The sequence below is a fragment of the Labrus bergylta genome, chromosome 9 (assembly GCF_963930695.1).
Source record: "Labrus bergylta chromosome 9, fLabBer1.1, whole genome shotgun sequence".
In the NCBI taxonomy this organism is placed as follows: Eukaryota; Metazoa; Chordata; class Actinopteri; order Labriformes; family Labridae; genus Labrus; species Labrus bergylta.
In genome coordinates, this window is record NC_089203.1 from 27,927,278 (window position 1) to 27,945,264 (window position 17,987).

General features: G+C 40.6%; 1 protein-coding gene across 2 annotated transcripts in view; it reads left to right on the forward strand.

Annotated features, from left to right (window-relative positions):
• fstl5 (follistatin-like 5) overlaps positions 1-17,987 on the forward strand; it is a 211,458-nt gene that overhangs the window by 40,632 nt on the left and 152,839 nt on the right. For both annotated transcript variants that reach the window (XM_020648482.3, XM_029280169.2), the window contains exon 3: positions 5,299-5,329. In XM_020648482.3, the coding sequence (XP_020504138.1) occupies positions 5,299-5,329 (31 nt within the window). The remainder of the gene's footprint in view (positions 1-5,298; positions 5,330-17,987) is intronic.

The following is a 17,987-nucleotide window of genomic DNA, read 5'->3' on the forward strand; positions in this document are numbered from 1 at the left end:
TTAAAGTAAAGGATGAGTCTCTGTTGTTGTTTTTTAACTTGCAATTCTGTCTGAACTGGGTCTAAAAGATAAACCCATCCTTGCTGATGGAGCATAGTACTGTATATTCTTCTCGCTTGTCACCCTTGTATGTTGCAATTTGCACTTTTGTGCTACGAGTTGAAGTGCACTTGGAAGTTGATGGTGTGGAGGAGTGAGAGATGTCAGATCTGAAGCAGGAGAAGGAGATAAGAAGGAGAAGGAGGAGGAGGAGGAGGAGGAGGAGGGTGCTCTGGGTGGGTGAGTTAAGGGGGGAGTCTGAGAGATAAAGCCTGAGAGAGAGAGAGGGAGATGTGGGCGGTCAGCCAGCTAGCTGTGACAGGGCCAGATGAACCACAGGTTGTACAGCTGGGTGCTTCTCTGTCCCCGGAGTCTCGGAGCAGCAGAGACAGGTCTGCCAGCGGGCCCCGGGGGAAATCACTCTCTTCAAACAAATGAAGTGTGAACACTGACTGCAATATGCAAATAAGCCCCATTTGATATCTTCCCTACCTGAAGTGCGATTCTAAATGTCACCTCCTCCAGTGGGTGGGGGGGGGGGGGGGGGGGGGGTGCGAAGATGTCAGAGAGCCACAGGTGTGTGGGCCCGCTGGGTCCACTAGTCAGCAATGTTTTCTTAAAACAACACACAAAATAGTTTTTTTATTTATTTACCAGATCATGACGTTTAACTGAGTTTTCCTCCAGGTTTCAAGAAATGAAGTTCAAACAAAGTAATTCAAATGAATACGAATTCAAGAGGTATTGAGATACTCTTGTGATAACCATTTTGAGCGACTTCGTATGTCATAAAAACATGCGCAAGTACAACAACAAATTGAACATTGAGGACTTAAAATAAGAAAAAAGATGGATACTGAGGATGTGCCAACACTAATTTTCTAGTTAAATGGAAATTAAAATTTGGTCAAACCGACTAATCTAATGTTCAGATAATACTCAGATAGCAATATCTGAGATAGATAGAATCTTTATTGTCATTGCACTGATGTGAAACAACATTTCAGTGCATCATCTCTCAGTAGGAGGTTAAAATAAACGACGGAGTTATAAGAGGTAAAAAATTAGAAATATTTACACAGAAACTGTAAAAAAGTAATAAAGGTCAGTTCAATTGCACTTGGTCATGCTTATTGCTCTTGCCCCATATTGACCACAGTTCTAGATTTTGACAGAGGTCGGTTCCTTATCGGTGCTTGGGTAGAAACTGTTTAGGAATCTGGAGGTGCGGGACTTGTGGTTAACGTTAGCAGTGCTAGCACGACCATTCTTCGGTCGTCTTTGCAGGTTAACATCCACATGCATGTGAAGGATGCTGCATGCATTACTCTGGGTAACATGGTAATTTAACTCTATATTTATATTCTACAACAAAATACTGCCACACCGACGCTGTCATGATTTGGTCTGTTTAGTTTTGTTTTTCACAGTTTAGATGTATTTATCTTTTTGGTCTCATTCTTCCCTGGTGTTGCTGATTTTTCCCTCGTGTGTTTCCTAGTTTAGTCTTCATTATTTCCTGTGTTATTTTGTCATTTCATATCTTGTGTCCCTCTATGTTCTAGTGTGTCTTGATGTTTCATTCTTGATTTTAACAGTGTCTTCAGTGTTTCATGTATTTATGTCATTGTTGTCCTCAGTGTTTCTTGTCCTGTCTCTGTGTGTTTCCCTCCAGTGTTGATTGGCCTCATTGTCTTCACCTGTGTCGTTAGTCTCACCTGTGTCTGATTACTCCATGTCTATTTAGTCTCTGTGTTTCGTGCCCTCAGTGTGAGTTCATTGTTGTTTGTTGGTGTTGTAAGTTCAGAGTAGTTGGCTGGCAATGTGAGAGTTTCTAATGTTTCCAGTGTTTCCTTGTTTTCCCTTTTTGGATTTTGTTCTTGTAAGTTTTTGTTTTACATTTTGCATCTAGCCTTTTTGTTAAAATAAATAGTTTTTGTTAAAGGCTTTATATGCGATTTTTCACATTTAAATGTAATATAAATCAAGTATATCCTCTGAAAATAACTCTGTGAGTCATGACTGTCTACAATGGGTGTAACACCCGAGTCCCACTGTCTGTGATGTTTTCAGAGTTTTCAGAGTCCTATCTTCAGTTTGTTTACATCGCCCGGACGGCCGGCTGACTCCTCCCCTCGTGTATAAAAGTTGTTTAATTGAGGGACTAGAGAAAAGAAGAATAACATACTGTACTCACTGCTTAACTGTGTTTCTAGATCACGCTCATTTCAGGTAAATTTACATGCAGTGTGAAGATACCAGCATAATAAAGATCACTAGCATTAGCATGCTAACACAACAATGCAGCGCCAGTTGTTTTGGTTTCATGCTGGTGCTCAAGGGCGACATCTGCTGGATCAAAAAATCGCATATAAAGCCTTCAAGCATCTGCACTTGGGTCCAGTTCGTTCTCAATCCTTGACAGACCGTGGTAGCATAGCGTCCTGTTGTGCACTGCGGTACATGTATGAACAAGCAAGTCAGAGAGATTTCATGGGCAGCCTGCTTGAAGTCTTCTAGATAATGTTCAGGATCACGTGTGTGAAAATGGCTTATAGCTTGCATAAATACAGTCTTATGTTGTTTGCACTGAAAGGGTCATTTAGCAAAAAAAGTTTTAAAGTGATGTAAGAACAAATCAGTTGCAGCCAAACGATATTACCCAAACTGTAAAAATTGTCATTCCAAAACATCTTAAAGGGAAGTTGTATCTTCATGTGTATTACAAGTCCCATTAAATTGACATTTTAGTGTTTTGTTTTTCCTTTCAGCAGCAGTACATAAGCACCAATAATTGTATTTAAAAGGAGCTTCAGAATTTCTCCCCCGGTCAGTTCAGGACTTGTTAAAAGTTTGTAAGTGCTCATGTGGGTGTTCGTTGCTCTGAGAAGGGTCTCATTAGCAACAGCAATTATTAATGCAAGTGTAAAGGCTCAGTTCAGCCGTAATGGAAGTACATGGATGACATTATGAGGAAACATGGCACAGATTGTGTAATGTAGAAGCTAAGGGAGCTGAATAATTCTTGAAGCAAAACGTATTTCTAAATCAGTGAACTCCTGATACCAGAAGGAACCGTGTACTCTGTTAAATGTTTGAATCAGCTGAGCATATTTTATAAAGGAAAAAAAAACAGGAAGTATGCAGATCTTGTGTGCAAACCAGGAATTGGGTAATCTTCTATTTTCAGCAGGCAAACAGGGACCAGTGTTCTTTATTGACTGTGGACCTGTTGCATAATGCATCTTCTTCATAACAGCACAGTGCTGGAGCTGCTAGAAACAAGAGGATGGATTTTTCAACACAAAAGAAAGAAGGATGAGCAATGCAGATTTTCACGGTAGCGAGATCAAATATTAATGCTTCTTTTTTTTCGTATTCATGGTTTGTGGAGAGCAGCAGCTACTTGGAATAGTAGTCTTGATAACAGCATTTTCTACACCGTGCATGCTCTAAATGCAGAATCTACCTACTCGAGTGGGGGGGGGGGGGGGGGGGGCATGGTTATTTGTTCTTGTCTGCACCTTTTTTTTTGATTTTGGCAAGTCCAGTATGTTTTTGTAAAACACAGCTCAGTTAGATTTTGGTTTGCTGTGCATGAGGGAAGAACATTTTTAAAAAGCAAGACAGTTAAAAATGCAAATACTGTATATAGAGCTGTAATGGTGTACTGCTTCTTCCCCTGTGATCATTAAGGTTAGCGCAACCATGCGGTTTAATTTGTGGTGTAAGCGGGTATTTAATGTGTTCGCTTCAGCCATTCCTCGTTGTCTGCAAACTATGGCCCTATGAGGCTGCAACCACCACTGGGTGCTGTGTGGGGCAGCTGCACATTGACAGCTGGATAATAGGTAGCAAGATGAGCCCTCAATTTTAAAGCTTTTTCCCTCCTTCACAGGGGGCCTCTCTCTCACCACAGACTGTGCATATTTGATGACTTTCCCTTTTTCTTTTCTTTTAAAGCCAAAATGTTCCAAACTGGAGAGGTGATATTTGGAATGGCGATCAAAGAAGCTGCATATATTCACTCTCTAAAACAGAGAGGAATATTACACCCCTAAATCTTTTCTTACATTGAATTTGTACATTGGATGATCACACATGGAAGTGTTGAAGAGGAAGGATCTAGTCTTGAAGAAAATAAATTAAAACATTGATGCAGTGGTGTGCTATAGGGTAAGCTTGTCAATAGTTGGTGTTGCTGAATTGTTGCTGTCCTGGGCCAGGGGCCAGCAGGGGCCAACAGGGGCCAGTGAGTAACACTGAGCTTGGTCCCCCCTGTGGCCACCCCTCCAAAAGGAAGAACCCACCTCGCAGTCTAGTATTAAATACTGTTACAGAAACAAATATAGATCATGGTATTTTATGTTGTGGGCTATTATTATTATTTGGCATAATATATATATATTTTAAAGCGATCATCTTTGTCTATTTTTCTCCTGGGTTTAATGTTCCTCTCTGACAAAACAACTGGCCCCAGTTTGGCCCCCTCAGTAAAAGTGGTCTAGAACCACCACTGTTGTCCTGACAGTTTCACAATAATGGAAAAGATGAATATGTTTAAAAACTGAAGTGTAATTCAGTGATCATTGAATGATCAAATAGAAGTGAGAACATAAGGCAACAACCCTGATTATAACAAAAATTTGGTGCAGATAGCCCAGTGGTTAGGTCACGCCCCATGTACTGTACACAGGCTATCGTCCTCCAAGCCGGCCGCCCAGGTTTGAGTCCCTCCTGTGGCTCCTTCATCACATTTCCTACTCTATCCACTATCGTCTTAAATGTAGGCGAAAAGCCCAAAAATAAATCTAAAAACCATGAAAAGGAATAAAAGTTTCTTTAAAGCACAAAATCAAGTTATATGGGATGTGACCATGGTAACATGTTGAAAGGTTTATCACTATGCAGTCAGGCAGCACGGCATTATGTTGTGGTAGTTCTTGTAGTGGTCTGAATGAAATGACACGATCGTAACCCTGCAGAGTCATTCAAAAAGAAAGACGCACAATGAGTCGATTGGTCCGTAGAATATCATTTCTCTGGTGAAAGCATCAAAGATTAAACTTTCGGAGGCGTTTAATTGTGCAGTTGTGTTTGTCTTATCTGATGTTAAGTGTCCTTGGGTCCTTTGAAAAGCGCTACATAAATTCAAGATATTATTTTAGATAAGCAGAAAAGAACTTCCTGTCATGTTGTTGATGCTGTGAGCTGCTGGTTTATCATAACAGTCATTTCTCTCTTCTTTTTTCTCAACAGGATGGGATCCCTGAGAGCTTGAGGATAAAGGGTGAGTGTCCATTTTTCATTCCTTTGCTCTTTATCCTCCTCCCTTCTTGAAATGCATCCAGGTTAGATGTATAGGAGTGTTGTCTGATGGAGGCCGCAGCATGGCTAAAGCACATCTGCTGTTGGAACTTTGTAAAGGATTCATGTGTTCAATGTTTTTTTTAATACAGAACACCAGGTGCAGAGAGCAGCTTTTAAGAAAAAGAAAAAATATTTGCAGCAGAAAAGCCATTAGGAGCACAGCACTCCATCGCCTCCGCTTTCCACCTGTTTATTTGGCTCGTTGTGAAGATCTCACCGGATAATCATCGACCACGTTCTGGTGCAACAACATCGGCTGTGGTGCTCTCTCCTCTTTTGGTTTTTCAGATAGACGGGGTGCTGCTTTTGGACTGTGGATAGAAGAAGCAGCAGTTTTCTCACTGTGTAGTCTCAACAGGCGCAGAACGGTGCGGCGATGCACATTGTTTCGCTCCGCAGTGATGCGTTGTGTTTTAAAATGTACGAGTCATGACCAATCTTAAAACAGAAAAAAAAATTGTTTTGGTTCAAGCCATCTTACACCTCAACATCAATACCCTACTAAAGAAATCCCTAAATGATGCATGGACTGCATGTGTAGTGGTCCACGGGGACTTGTGAGAAGTCAAACAGAGGAAGTGGGGAGGAGATCGGACCTCTGTAGTTGTTTTTACAATCAATCTCACAAAGGATACACTGTACATCGTCTGCCTCCTGCTGCCTCAGCCTGATGTGTATCAGTTATTACGAGCTGGTTGTGAGAATTATGTTTCTACTGATCGTAATAGAGGTTTTTTTTGCTCACTATCCTGTATATCAGTGTGAAGTTTGAAATATAGATTTCAGAGAAAGTTTAATACTTTGAAAGCATCTTTGTGAATGAATAAGCCCTTCAGCATCCCTTTTGTTCTGCTGTGATTTCATATCTTTTTTTCTTTTTTTTTTTTCGCAGTCCTGCTTTTTATGAAGTCTGGTGGAAATGAACAAAATGCCTGAAGTTACTCATGAGCTTTGAACACATCATGAAAAGTGAAAGACTTATATTTCCTCTCCGCGAGCTAAGTGGAAGATTGAGTTTGAAGTTATCGGATGTTACATTTACCTTCAATCCAAAAGAGACTATAGTTCAATTCTCAGCTCTGGAAAAAAACATTTTGTGCTGTGAAGTTATAGCAACCACAGAACATCTGATATACTTTATGTATTTTTGTTTAGGAACACAGTAAATTAACCCTTTGTGCATGACAGTGATCTACATTATAAACTTTGTGGTAAGCCAAATTTGGACTTGTGTCAGATATTGTCTGTAAGAACACAAACTCCCCTTTAGGAGATATACAGCAATTGAAATAACCAATAACATATGGGATACTTCCATGATCAGAGGACTGATTAAACTACTGTGGATGTACTTTGCAGTGTAATCACAACATTCAAACGTGGCACCTCCTCCTGGGCTCATTACCCCCACTAGTGATCGCACACTGCAGGGTTAGCTTGCACGTTTACTGCCTGTATCAACTCTGCAAGCTACCTAATAATATTACATTTGTTGTAATGGAAACCTGATAGTGTATCAAGCACAAGCACACCTGCCTGTCCAACATGCAGCAGGCCACCTCAAGCCGACCTCAGGGTTCACACTCATTTTGGAACCAGCTTTAATTCGACCATTGATTCCCCTCGCTGTGATTATATTTTCTTTTATTTGCTGCCATGTGCCATGTCCGCATCAGGCATGTCTGCCGGTTAGAATTGCGTCCAAACGCTGCATAGTATCAACTCCTAAACTCACCTGCACGCCGTCATTGGCTGGGGGAAACACACCAGTTAGAAACTTCCCGAGTCAACCAAAACAAATCCAGTCAGAGGACAGAGTCTCTGCAGACACAGTCGCCATCACACACGTGGAAGCCCATAAGTGATGACTGAGTGGGATTACTTCAGTAAAAGTCAATATTTTATTTTCTAGGAAGCAGCTACTGACTCCACCTTTAAGTACGGTTTTCAACATTCCTTTGCACTAACTAACTTAACATTATTTTGGGAAAATGGCACCGTTTCTGTTTTCATTCACGAGACTAAAGCAGTGAAAGTGACATCACAATAGTGGGAAGCTGTGGGTCAGTTGGTAGAGTCGTCGTCTCTCAATCGGAAGGTCGATCCCCAGCTTCTGCAGCAACATGCCCGATGGGCAAGATATTTAACCCCGAAACGTCCAACTGCTGCGTGTGAATGGGTTTAGTTACTTCTGATGGTCAGTGCTTTGAGTAGTCAGAAGACTAGAGAGGCCCTATACAAGCTCAGGTCCATTTACCATTTACTAGGGTTGCAAGTAATTCATGTTTTCAGTCTCATTTGATCAGCGAGTTATCATCATACTCAGGTAACATTCCTGATTGTTAATTATCATAGTCTCAGATATTTTCTTCTCACTATAACTATAGAAGACTTCTGGGAAGGAACAACCCTCAAGATCAAATTCCTAACTTTTGGAAGATGTAATTGAAGATATTTAGAATTTTTGCTCAAAAAGAATGTCTGAAGTTTGATATGGTTTGAGTTCAGAATAACATTAAATGTCTACTCTCCTTATCCGAGTAAAACTCTAAAGACTCATCTGTTTTACGCGGTTAATGACCCGTTTCTTGCACAAACAATTCAGTGTGTCCCCTTGAACGAGGAATCTGTGATGAGCATTTTCACTGTTATCATTTAATACACAATGCATTCCATTAAAAAGGGATTAAAAGATAGATGGACCTGAAATGAAGGTAACCATTAGTAGCAGGTGTAGTTGGCATCATTATCTCCAACCCGCTCCATCTCCTGGTGTGGCACAAGCTGCTGTGGATGTATTAATGCATTAATGCACTGCGGTCCTCTTGCTGTTTGACAGATGCATGCTTATCTGTCAACCTGTCACCTATCTAACGTCTCCTGCGTCTCCTCTAAACAAGAGTCAATGTCGGGCAAAAGGTGGTCCCGCCGCCCAACATGTCTGCCACTAAGTGTTTGAAAGGGCTGCTAAATGGACGTCTCCCCATTTTTCTCCACCAGGGAAGGTCGAATCAGTAATTGTAGAGGGTGCATTACCATAAAGGGCGGCCCCAGCTGTCTGCTGTGATTCACTTTAATGCACCATGTTCTGTAAGCCGAGAGGGGCGATCTTACTTTGGCTAGTTTTCAGCAAACTCATTTCCAGCCCTGATAACCAGAAGGCAAGCAGACTGTAAAAAAAAAAAAAAAGATCATCAATAATTCAAGCATCAACCCGTACGATAGGAGACTTCTTACTATCTGGCAACTGAGGTCAATTTAGCATCAAACTTCAATCTTACAAAGCTGCGTATCATTGACATTTTGAATCTATGAAGAGAAAAAAAAAGAGCAGCTGAACAAAGTGCAAAAGATTTCTTTACGTGAAATACTTTGGGGTTCAGCCTGAGTTTGAAAAATCCTGCAGAATACATTCATTATAGTTCAGGGCTTCTACTTGGGTATTTGCATTTTCTGAGCCTTCGAACATACTTTGGTACCTACAAATCAAAACCACTTAATGGTCTGTTTTGCTTTGGAGTGTTGAATTCCCCCCCAAGGTCTTGTTCTGTATTCATACAAACTCAAATGTGTTCACTTGTCTTAAGACTTTAATATTCTGCAGCCTGTGATAAACTGACGACCTGTCCAGGGGGACAACCCGCCTCAATCTTTTACCTAATGCGAGCTGCAACCCTGAGCAGGATGAGCATTTAAGATAACGGATGGAAGGGTATTACGTTCCTACAGTTCAGTGTGGATGAGACAACAACAAAAAAAAAAGAAAATAAATAATTATAGATCCGGGGGAATGCAGCGCCCCCGTAAACTCTCGCTGAATGTCAGCTCAGAAGAGACAAAGACAGAAAAAATGCCAGCCGTTTATCAGGAAGCTCTGTAATTGGAGTCCCAGAAGGAAGCAGTGTGCCACACTTACACAGCTCGTTATGCTGGCAGCAGCGAAACCTTGGGCTGCTGCTGAAATGTGATTTTACAGTATAAATAGACTTATTTAGCCATATGAAACACCTAATGCTACTTTTTTTAGATAATCTCACCTTCCTCATTACGTGTAAAACATGTCAGCGGAGGCAGCACTGTTATGACGGATGTCTTGTGCTGGTGTGGTGGGTAAATGGGATAATATTGTTAAAGCTGAAGTTTCAACCTATTCTCCGTTTGTAGTAATAATCCCCGATTATTTAAAAATAAACAAGTTTCAGGTTAAAGAGGCTTTTTTAATCAAGATTACATACATTTTGGGGTTGTTACACTTACTCATATTATCTGACTTAACGATTAATATTCATAAATGTACAGTACATTACAGTTTATTATTTTACACATGTCCGATGTGTCCTTGGGCAAGACACTTAACCCCAAGTTGCTCCTGCTACTTCATTGGCGGTGTATGAATGGATTTGTTTACACTGATGGTCACTTTACATAGCAGGCAGTGAGTATGACTGTCAAACATTAAGGCAGGTGTCCTAAGGCGAGCTCAGGGAGGACAGAAACCTCCTGTGGAGCAGAATTGCAAAAGCTCACATGATCTTGATTTTCATCATACAGACCGAGAATACAAACTGTGAAAGCGCGGCCTCACGATGCTTTTCACTTTTTGGGTTTTAAGCAGGAGGTGTCAGAAAAGTTTCCACAGCGATAACTGGCTTGTGGTGGCCAAGTGTTCATAGCGACGTCACTTTTTGATCCTTCGATGTCGGCTCTTCCTATCATTTTGAAGCAGAATTCACCAAGCGTTGGATTGTTCACCCACTAATGGGTAACGTGAGCTGGGTTACGACCATCGTGAGGCAGGTTAGTTAGCTCTAACATCAGTGTGTGAATGTGTAGGTGTGACCTGCGGTGTAAAAGCGATTTGAGTAGTCAGAAGACACTTTACAAGTTTAAGTCCATTTACCATCTAAAGCCCACATTCAGTGTATTTATTTTGCAATAAATTAATATGGGATTATTCTTTATGCCTGATTTGTATTCTTTGTTATCAATTAATGATTAAAATGTTTTCATGCAATGCCAAAGTTAACTCAAAACACTTAGCATGTAGAGCAGGTCTAGACCTTACTGTTTGTAATCTTGTTGCAGTGGACGATGATGACACTGATGAAACGGGTCATGGCATTTACCTCTAGACGCTCTCTGTAATCGTCTTAGCAGAGATGTAGATCAGGTTTGTCAGCTAACTTCAAACAGTGGACACTGCCAAAGCTGTGCAGCTCAATCACTTCAATAAATGAGTATATTTATGGTCACTTCATTGTAGGTGGTTGGATAATACTAAATCAGTGCATGCTAACATTAGCCCATCATACTGGTGTTATTTTTTGTTATCAGGAATATGATTTATCCAACTTAGCAATGAGAGCAATACATATTTTTTGATTAAGACAAACTATAGTTCTGTTCCACAAATGTTCTTTTAATCGCTTAAAGGCGGCTAGAGCAGCCGTCTCTTTAGAGCTTCAAGTTTAAAGACAGATTTGTTTCTTTAGCTCCCTTCTTTAGTCAAAATGTTCAATTTTTTTAAGTGAACAGCGTCGTGTCCAAACACCAGACGATGTTCTCATCCTCTCACCTGTTAGCTGTCACCAATACAATGCAGGATTCATCTGTTCTGATCTCTTCTTAATCGTGTTTCAAATTTGACTTCATCCACTGGTTTGAATAGTCTGGAAATATGTTTATCTAGAATTGTGGTCGACCTTAAACACATTTAATGAACAACTAATAGAAACCACAGCAGTGTAACCCTGTGAAAGTGGAACCGTTAATTACTGCTTGTTATTCTTGGTGTTAGGGTTAGTTTTTAAAGATTTATTTTGGGGCTTTTTATGCCTTTATTGGAGAGACAGAACAGTGATTAGAGATGAAAATCAGGGGAAGAGAGAGAGTGAGCGGGGAATGACATTCAGGAAAGTAGTTATATATCGGTTTCAAACCCGGGCCGTCTGCTTGAGGGCTACAGCCTCTGTACATGGGTACAGAGGCTGTAGCCCTCATGGGCCCTCATGGGCCCCATTATTGGTGTTTGTATGTTATAGTGAGTAATTGTAAATACTTAAAATTATTTAGGCCCGTCCACAGAATTGGCTGTGCACCTCAGAGGCCAAGTGAACGGGCCCTCCAGATGTCTTTAAACACATGTTGGATCGGTAGCGTTAGCCTCCTTGCTAACATTAGCCCTCCTCTGCCTGGCTCTGATTCGCTTTTGGAGCTTACTGCAAAAAGTTTGCTGCCAGGTTACTTTTGGAGTCAAATGCCGCGTTTCTTTTTAGCACCCTGACTTTGTGCAGGTCCCAGCATATCGATACCCAGCTCAACATTACCGTCCTAACAGTTAAGTTCAATGGGCTTGCCCACAAGTTTCATGTCACTTAATCAAAATACAGTTTGAAACAGGAACTGTCTGACTGGACAGATTCTGTTTAATGTTGGGGAAATCCAGCGGTTTTAAATCCTCATAACTAGAGGCTGTGTGTTGACAGGTGCAGGTTCACTGGGTAAGCAGGTGAAGTGATCTCTTCATGCATGTAAACCCAGATGCTGAAGGAAGATTTCCCCACAGAGAAAGAGCAATATCAGTCTTATACAACAATCGAACATCCTAGACGATTCCCATTAGTGCAGTTCAGCCTTTGAGGTTTGAACTCTGCACGAGAGCAAACATCTTGTTTTGCTGCCTGGGCGCCAGTGTTTATGTTCCCTTAATCTATGTTGTCTCCCATTTTTTCATATACTGACATAATATGTTCATTTGTATGCATGGCAGCTGCCTCACCCCTCAACAAGCCCCAGCCCACAGCAGAAGTACATTTGAATAATTCAGCGGCTGCAAACACCAAGCTCTAAATTGTATATTAATTCTAAAATTACACACCACCCGCTGGGCCCGCGTTACACTTTTAATAAGTCGTCACAGCTGTACGGAGGAGCGCTGTGTGCTGCGCTGCTCTGCTCTGCACTTTCCTCAGACAGAATTATTAGAAGACTCCCCGTCGTTCCACCTAACCTTTCACAGTTTTGCCACAATTTAATTTGCTCTACCTTTCATACAGTAAGTCTTAATTAAGTTACTGTAGTTTCATGGAGTGTGCGTTTTTTTTTCTGTGCAGGGGGAGAGAAGTCATTTTTAAAAAAGAGAGGCTGTGGGAAGTCACTGCACCATCTGCTTATGAGCTCCGCTGACGGCCTAAGATGAGTGGCCGAATTAAAAAAAAAAAAAAAAAAAGCCTATTGGATTTTCTTTTTGGAATTCCCACAGGACGTTCTGGCTAGCTTTACAGGTCGCTTATGCTCCTTGACCCACTAAGCCGTAAGAGGACAGTTGTGTCTGGCCTAAATACTGTACGGGACAGCTCAAGTCGCCTCCTCGGGGGAGAAAGCCGGCGATATACCTTTCACGGTCACACGGCACTTTAAAGAGCATTAGCCTGTGTTTGCTCTGCAGGTCTTCATGCTCGGTATTAACTCGATGCTCAAATCCTTATTTTGTGTCCACATCCTTAAATAAGTCACAAGTTGTCTGATAAGCAATATTGCTGGTAAAGTAAAAAAGGCAGAATATCATATTACACTTTGTTGTCGACCCAGCGTTTTCCAATACCCCCCCTTTTAAGCTTATTATCCTCTGAGTGTGACAAGACTCCTGACGCTGGTGATTTGAGGAGAGCTAACTCCATGTTAAGGAGACAAAACTCTGGTTGGTTTAGACTTCATTTTTATGACTTATACAAAGGAGGTGCAGCAGTGATGATAATTAAAGATGCTATGACAGAAAACAGGTTTTTCACAGCAAACTAAAGGATATAAGAGTAATAATTGTTTCACATTTCTTTGACATCTAGATGTTTCTGCCCAGATGATGAAAATTACACACAGGTTTTAAAACATTGGATGTCATTAAAAGCTTGTGACCACTTGTTGATCCATTTTCAATTGCTTTGCATTAAGTTTCATCTTGTTCTTCAGATGCTTGTTCTTCTTAGTGTAACTGAAAACAGACAGTAGAGAGACTTTGTTAAAGGATAAATTTGTAAGATATCTACTGACTGAAATGATAAAGTGACCTTACTCTATGATCAGACATTAAGGAAGCATGCTATGTTGAAGAGCTGGCTTCTCTGACAACAATGCAGCAGCCAGTATGTCCTCCTTCTAACTTTAGATTCTGCTCCTGAATGCTCTGGATTTGTTTGGACCAGAGAAGGTAGGCGCTTTTAAGACGACCCCCCACACGGCCGTTTTGGACGACCCTCGGTTTGTCAGATATGAGAGCAGTTATCAGGTCAACAGGTGTTGCAGCGATGGAAGCGGTCAAGAGAAGTGGTTCAGATAGAAGTGATTGTACCCGACCTAAAAAGCCTCTGCATGTTTCTAATAAGCTCCACGAGCAGAAACGTGCTCAAACTAGGATCAATATTGGAGATGCTTTTGAAAAATGGAGAGAGGTTAGAACACAGAAAGGTTTACAGACCCATGCAGAGCTGGATAAACACTGAAGCTTCAGAGTCCACCACATGGTGACCTGCGTGAGCATGGACTCTAGAGAGGAGGGGGGGCGGGGGGGAGACAGCTCTCTACTATGTTTTCAGTTTTTATACTGCAGTACCCATTTTAAACACTAGGTGTCAGAGTTACATACTGCTCCTTTAACCCTTCTTGGTGATCTTCCCGAGACACTGCAGTTATATACAAAAAGTTGCACAAAGGAATTAGAAAAGTTGCTCATTTGGGAGTTGCAATAGTCACTGATGAACGAGGAATCCCAGTTTCAATGTTTTCCATGAATGTGAATCGGTTTTGATATAGAATCTGTTCACATTGGACATTTTGACTTTTTTGCAAAATGCATTTCTTAAAATTAGCATGAACAAAACAGTTAATAATATCATGTACTCCTGATTGTTTGACATCAGTGACAAGTCAAAATATACTTTGTTGCCAAATGTTCCCAATTTTAAACTCAAACTCATGTCAACTGTGTTTTTCGCGCTTGCATGGAAAGTTAAGATTTGTTCCTCTCAGACCTTCAAAGTGTGAACACTGAATAAGAATTATTTTTTGATAAAGTGTTGTAGCCCACAGTCGTTTCCGTCACACTAGCTCATTAAGTGTTTTAACACCTGATGTCTCAGGTGTAAGTCGGACAGAATATAAAGCAACAGAACTCGGTGACTTGTGAGACATAATTGAACAACTGAAATGTTTCCTGCCTGCACAGCACAGACTTCTAACGAGCTTCTCTCTGTGAGAAATTACTGTTCAAATAGTGTTCTCACACATGGCAGGAAGTGCGTTGGCTCGGCTGCTCTCACCCCTGGATACTCATTTTGACTAACAAGTTATCTGTTTGACTCCGATCACTGTCTGGTGTAAAGTTAAACAAAAAAAAAGGTTTCTGAGCAACAGGAGGAGGCATCTGTTGGAGTGGTTTAGAACTGATCCACAGAAAACTCATGAAAGCCTGAATGTTTTGGACTTGTAACATTTGATTTCTTTCTTTTTAAATGAGCTTCAAACACCTCTCCTGATATCCAGTTAAAATGTAGAAATGTCTTGTTTGTCTCAGGAAGAGAGACGAAGGAAAGACTATAAATGGTCCAAATGTTACTTTTAATTCAACTGCGTTTTAGTGTCCAGATTTAAAATCCAAAGTAGCCTGGAACAGTTTTTAAACAGGATGGATGGCTGGATGTGTAGGTAGGTAGGTAGGTAGGTGGGTAGGTGGATAGGTATATGTTTATATGAACCTCTTAAAGATTTAAAGAAACATAGATAAAAATCAAACCCATGCATTTAAGAATTACACCTATACAAAGACATTTTACATAACCCATGCAGGAATAAGAATAGATACCAATGTGCAGTTTATAAACAAGTTTATTATGTCTATAAACAGTTTAAAAACACTGGTAAAATTAGAGAACTTTGAGACGCTAATATTAACTCCCATTATTATTACTTTGAAATACCTGTGGGCAAGTTTTGAGAATTAGCATGTGTGCTAAAACATTGAAATGATGCATCTGGTTCGCCCCAAGTGTCATTTTGTATCTATCTAAAGATTCAAACCAAACGTCTTCCCCCCTCCCGGCTTAGAAATAAACTTTTAATGCTGATAGAATTTTAAGGTCCAAAACCATTACAAACATATTCACAAGCTGTACCGCAGTTAACTATTATGACATGCAATTTATTCTAAAGTCTTTGAATTGCTTAATGAACACTCAAAGGACATTAAAGTGCTTATTTGAAAATAATAACGTACACAGGGGTATAAAAGGGAGTGATAGGTGTCATGGCGATCATCAGCACTGCCAAAGGAAGCATAACGGGCTGCACACTTAGCAAGATCAACAATATCACCGTTCACACTCATCCTCGGCTTATGAACGACTCCCAGGATGTTGATACTCGTAATCTTTTTTGGCAAAGCATTTCTGAATATGTAGAATTAAATGGAGCAAGACGAATGTAATTGAGATACATCAATAATTCTTAGTGATCTGCATCAACCTGCGGTACTTACAGCCGATAATGATGAAGGCTTGGCAATGGCAATGATTCCTTTTTTTTTTTTTTTCTCCGTCCACATGAAGGTCGACACAGTAATCACAGGAAGAGAACATTATCATGAAGGACGGTTCCCCGCTCCCTGCTAAGATTAACTTTAATGTTTCCTTTTTATCTGAGCGGCAGGCCCCCCTCGCGACAGAGTCCAAACATAAAGTTATACTCCATAAGAAAGCCCGTTCATATTTTATTTTAGCCATCAGTGCGTTAGGTTCAAAGTGAAAGTGACTTCTTAAGCCTTGGTGTCTTCAAACAGAAGAAAACATTACGTAAGATTTCTTCAAAAGTCTAGCCAGCTCCTTTCCAGAAGCTTGACATTAATCGCCTCAAAGCAGCCACAACAGTTTTATAATCTGAGCAGCATTTGGAGTGAATAACCCGAGAGAGAGAGTGAAAACAGCTGAGGTCTCAGTGTTTCTATAAAACACTCAGATTCCAGATGATCTTCCCTCTTTAGTACCTATGGTTAGTATTTCTGTTTGCATGTTGAGTGATGTTAAGAAGTCCTTTAGACTGACGGTACTCTCTCGTCTTGTTGTGTAGTACTCCTCTCAGCAGGGGGTTCAAGCTCATCGTTGCCGTTAGTGGAAAGGAAAAACAACACAGCTGCAGTTTTTTGTTTCTTTGCACTCCTCGTTGAGCTGAATTCTGAGACGGCCTTTTATGCGTTTCATCATGGCAAGAAAAAAATAAATCTCTTCTGCTGTTTGTTTTCTGTCAGAGACGAGCAGTGTGTGCGTTAAGCTCTTCACTCCTCAGCTCATGTGCTGTGTTTCAGGGACAGTGTATTTCTTTTCCTGCCCTTTTGAAAAAAGCCCCCCTATTGAGTTTAAACGGTATAACCCTCAGAAGGCTAAATAACAAAAGCCTCTGGCCCTCTCTCTCTAGCTTTTCGGCCGAGGGCAGAGACACAGAATTAAACAGGTTTCATCACAAAATGAAAGATCCTATTGCTTTGACAAAAAATGACTATACTTTTATGTGATTGCTGTGCAGTGTGCACAAAGAAATATCATTTTGATCAACCTTGTTCTGGTGATTTTAAATTCCTGCATTTCTCTTCTGAAAATACTCCTCATCCGTGTGTCGTCCTTTATGGAGAGAAACTAATCAAATCTTTGTCAATGTTTCTCTGTACTTCATGTTTTTAGAGGTATTTATTTGTTAACTTTGAAAACCTCCCTGCAGTATTACCATGAACACACAGACGCAATAGGTATACTCTAAACCAATGGTTCTCAACTGGTCTAGCCTAAGGACCCACCACCAACTCCTTCATGAAAATACTGTAGTGACACAAATTTCTGATATTTTTTCCACCAATCAGATGTATTGAATGAAAAATTGTGCAATTTGGACCTCACATGGTATGAAACAAGGAACACAATCAACATGTTTTAAGAGCGCTTCTTAAACGTTTTGACATGTTTTTTTTGTTTTTTTTCAGTCACATGTTCGCGACCCACTGAAAACAGCTCCTCGACCCCCTTTTGCGTCCCGACCCACCAGTCGAGAAACACTGCTCTAAACTGTTCCCCCAATGGTTTTTTTAAGGGGCCGGTCCAGCAGAGGATAAACATCCTCTGTTATAAACTGAGACATGTTAGGTACTATTGCATATTTAGTTCCCCTCAACAATGGGCCGTTTATCTTTGAACCTTACAACTCGACTTATGCTGCTTGACTTAAGGGAGTAGGGAATGTTATGAAATGAACATAAGCCACAGAAGACAATCAGACTAAAGGCTGAGACCACTTCATAGTGATGCATTTTGAGTGAACTATTCCTTTTTTCCCGAGCAGTGTTAGGGATCATGCATTGATGCACCAGTGTACTAACTCTGATAGTTTTTTTTTTTTTTTTTTAATCTAAGTAATCAGTTAATATTAAGAAGTGGGTATACCTTATGGAGACTGAAGTGGATATAGTCTGTATACCTGTGTGCACGCTGCACTACACCGCTGCACAGAGAGCTTTTACCATTATGACCATTTGGCTTTGAAGC